The sequence below is a fragment of the Haematobia irritans genome, chromosome 2, assembly GCF_050003625.1.
Source record: "Haematobia irritans isolate KBUSLIRL chromosome 2, ASM5000362v1, whole genome shotgun sequence".
Classification (NCBI taxonomy): domain Eukaryota; kingdom Metazoa; phylum Arthropoda; class Insecta; order Diptera; family Muscidae; genus Haematobia; species Haematobia irritans.
Window position 1 is genome coordinate 59,881,152 of NC_134398.1, and position 4,346 is coordinate 59,885,497.

General features: G+C 34.9%; 1 protein-coding gene across 1 annotated transcript; it reads right to left on the reverse strand.

The window, feature by feature from the left end:
* Nucleotides 1-316: 316 nt before the first annotated feature.
* On the reverse strand, nucleotides 317-814 carry LOC142224585 (uncharacterized). The gene has a single exon (XM_075294367.1). It carries the CDS (start codon nucleotides 812-814, stop codon nucleotides 317-319), a length of 498 nt encoding a protein of 165 aa, XP_075150482.1.
* Between the last annotated feature and the right edge of the window lie 3,532 nt (nucleotides 815-4,346).

Consider the following 4,346-nt stretch of genomic DNA (forward strand, 5'->3'; position numbering starts at 1 on the left):
AAATGTTTTTATTGAAAGGATCACCCAGAGAAGGAATATGATCACCTCAACCATGTTTCAAGAGCAAAATGTTATTTTTGAATGGTGACCATGTAACATGTTTGTCGCAACCATGTTATTTTCTCGGAGGTTATGTGACTGATTTCGGCAAGCATATTATTTTTGGCGAGAAAAGAACATTTTTGCCATAAACATGTTACATGGTCACCATCCAAAAATAACATTTTGCACTTGAAACATGGTTGAGGTGATCATATTCCTTCTCTGCGTGATAAATACCTGTCACCCTAAAACCATTTACAGCAATTTTTCCAGTCTAAACTTTTAAGTAGTTTTTATTAAATAGGCCAGTAATATCATAAGGTGTCAGTTTTCTTCCCTCCTCTCTCATACATCTTCGTATTTCTTCATTGTAATATTTTTTTAAAGGACATCTAAATGTTTTGTCTAATGATTGAAGTTCAAGTGACGAATGAGGAGGCAGTGAAATAATGGTAACATGATGTGTTCGAGCTAGGTCCAGCACTTCGAGATTGCGAGTGTGGCTGTAATGACCATCTAGAATTAGTAAAATTGGGTAGGTTGAAGATGACTTTGATTCCTTTAAAAAGTGTTTGAACCATTCTGTAAAAATTGGAATTTGGACCCATCCAGATAAATGACATGCCGACTTTGAGCCAGGCGGGGCATCCTTCATAAGAAGCGGATTGTAATTTTTACGAGGGAATATAAAAAACGGTGGCACAAACGCTCCTCCAGCACTCATGCAAGTAATGATGGTAACCAGTGACCCGCGCTCGGCTGATGTAATCATACCAATCTGTATTTTGCCTTTTCATGCAATTACTTGTGGTTGCTGTGATGGCACCATTGATATTCCGGTTTACGTTCCAGATACGAGAAGAATAGATCAACATTTTCTGTAGAGAATTCACGAACATGATCCATACTGGACCCAGTAGGCTTTCTTAAACTTATTATGTTTCGATGGCGTCTAATAAACCCGTTTAACCAATATCTTCCTGCACATTCTTTCATTACAGAAAATTTGTTCGGTATGTTATTTATTGAGGCAATTTGAAAACATAAGGATCGTATGTCAGCTCGTGTTAGTCCCCAGTATCGTGACTCCAGTTCTAATATATATCTAACATGTTCATTTTCCAAATCGGCATCTAATGTTTGACGTCGACCAAGCTTAATTGCTAAAATATCTTCTATGGTTTCTTCGCATAACGTTGTAAAGTTGTGTGGGGTACACCAAAGGTTTTTGATGCCAATAGAATACCCATTGTATTCCTTCTAACAGCCTGCATAGCAGATCTATATCATCTGCTTTCAAATTCCTTATTTCTCCTTTTATCGGCATTCTTTTTTGTTTTTTTTTTGAATGTAATATGGTATACTATACCAAATTATCTGCTGCAAACTATACCACAATTGCTGCACTTGAGCTTAATGAAAATGTTTTTGTAATAAATAAAAAATACAGCGTATACACAGCAATTGCACATATGTAATGCTTATTTAGTACTCACCAGTTATTTACATCCGAAAATTGAAAAATTAGTATATACCTTTCAGACAAAACAAAATGATTAAGAACCACCAAAAAAAAGTCGACCTCACATAAATTTGAATTTTTTCAACTGGCACAAAGAAAGAGTTGCAAACATAAAACTGATCTTTGATTTCGTCATTCTCTGACAGCCGCAATCTATTTTGTCTGATTCCGTTATTCGAATGTTGCCAGATAGAGAAAAACGGTACCATACCACATTACCAACCTGTACCACATTTGCTGCACTTACCCTACTACCACCACGTACCAAATTTCAACCAGATCAGATGAATTTTGCTTCTCCAAAAGGCACCGGAGGTCAAATCTGGCGATCGGGAGCTATATATAATTATGGACTGATAGGAACCAATTCCTGCATGGTTGTTGGATACCATATACTAACATCACGTACCAAACTTCAACCGAATGGGAAGAATTTTGCTCTTCCAAGATGCTCCGGAGCTCATATCTGGGAATCGGTTTATATGGGGCCTACATATTATTATGGACCGATTTCGACCAATTTTTGCATGGGTGTTTGAGGACATATATTAACATCACGTACCAAATTTCAACTGAATCAGATGAATTTTGGTCTTCCAAGAGGCTCCGGAGGTCAAATCTGGTGATCGGTTTATATGGGGGCTATATATAATTATGGACCGATGTGGACCAATTTTTGCATGGTTGTTAGAGACCATATACTAACACCATGTACCAAATTTCAGCCGGATCGGATAAAATTTGCTTCTCTTAGAGGCTCTGCAAGCCAAATCGGGGGATCGGTTTATATGGGGGCTATATATAATTATGGACCGATGTGGACCAACTTTTGCATGGTTGTTAGAGACCACATACTAACACCATGTATTAAATTTCAGCCGGATCGGATGAAATTTGCTTCTCTTAGAGGCCTCGCAAGCCAAATTTGGAGGTCCGTTTATATGGGGGCTATACGTAAAAGTGGACCGATATGGCCCATTTGCAATACCATCCGACCTACATCAATAACAACTACTTGTGCCAAGTTTCAAATCGATAGCTCGTTTCGTTCGGAAGTTAGCGTGATTTCAACAGACGGACGGACGGACATGCTCAGATCGACTCAGAATTTCACCACGACCCAGAATATATATACTTTATTGGGTCTTAGATCAATATTTCGATGTGTTACAAATGGAATGACAAAGTTAATATACCCCCCATCCTATGGTGGAGGGTATAAAAATGTAATTGTATGTAATTTAATGATGGGTTCAGTGAATACTTTTAAAATTCTATGAGAAAATTCGACACAGAAACTGTCTTATACTATCAACCAAAAATAAATAAATAAAAACGGGCTGAAAGGCGTTTTGCATTGATATAACAAAATATTTCCATTAAGACACCATATACGCAGAATAAAGTGTAACCACCATGAACATTTAGTTAACATTTTTGAAAATGTTAACTAAAATGTTTTGCCAAATTGAAGAAAATTTATTAAAAATAATGTTTTTTGTCTGTTGTTTAAGAAAATTGCATATTTTAAAGGAAAATATTGGAGTTAAATATTACTAACATGTTTTTAGCGCTGTATTAAGTTCAATACAGACACAAATTAAGATACATTTACTCATTTGAGAAACATATAAATGCAATTTAAGTAAACTTCACCCATTTTAGCAAAATATGAACTGTTTGCAAATGTAGTATATATTGTGTACTTCATTTGTATAAAACATTTTTCTCATTTATAGTTCCGTCAATAAAGTAAGCAAAAACAAATTTAACAAGTATGTAAAAAAAGTTCCCTACTTTCCTATACATTCCCAAACAATTTTCCCTACTATATTTTTCGTTAAATGCAAAAAAAATTTTCAAAATAAAAATGGTTCTAAGTACTTTATTATCTTTTTTATAGAAATAATATTTTGAAAAAAATTTCTATAGAAATACAATTTTGACAAAATGTTCTATAGAAATAAAATGTTGACAAAATTTTCTACAGGAATATAGTTTACCACACATTGTTAAAGATCAAGCCTTGCCGGCTTCTAATTTCCTCCTCTAGAGCCACCAAAATGTAAAAAATATTACAAATTGTGTTGAGTGAAAATGTCCCACATTGTGGCCCTACGTCCCTACAAGACGCTAAATATTAGAAAAACCCTACATATAGGGAATTTCCCCTACTTCTAGCAACACTGGCTGTGTTGATATTGCGCCTACGGAGCTAGTATGCCAGTAATATTGATCCCATTATTAAAAAAAAAAGAGAAAATCGTTAAATTAGTGTGGGTAATAAATACAAATTTGAAAAAAATCGAGCAATATTCTTATGTAAGAGCTACAAGTACGTATAAGTACGATCGGCTAGTACATCAAAATTTGCAATTTGAGTAACATTGGTTAATAAATAAGATTACTATGGCCAAATTTGAGAAAATCGAGCGATCCATATATATGGAAGCTATATCTAAATCTGAACCAATTTGCATAATATTTTGCGGGTTTGATTACTAGCACAAAAGGTTACCTTGTGCAAGATTTGAGTAAGATCAGTTACGAAATGAGGCCTGTATGGTCAAACATAAGGTTATAAGGACGAATTTTTCAAAATCGGGCGATACATATATGGGAGCTATATCTAAATTTGAACCGATTTCGATGAAATTTTGCACATATAGTTAGTACTATAGAGGACTGGATCTAGCCAACTTTTAGTAAGATCGGTTAATAAATAAGGGTTCTATGGCCAAATTTGGGAAAATCGGGCTATACATATATATGGGAGCTATAT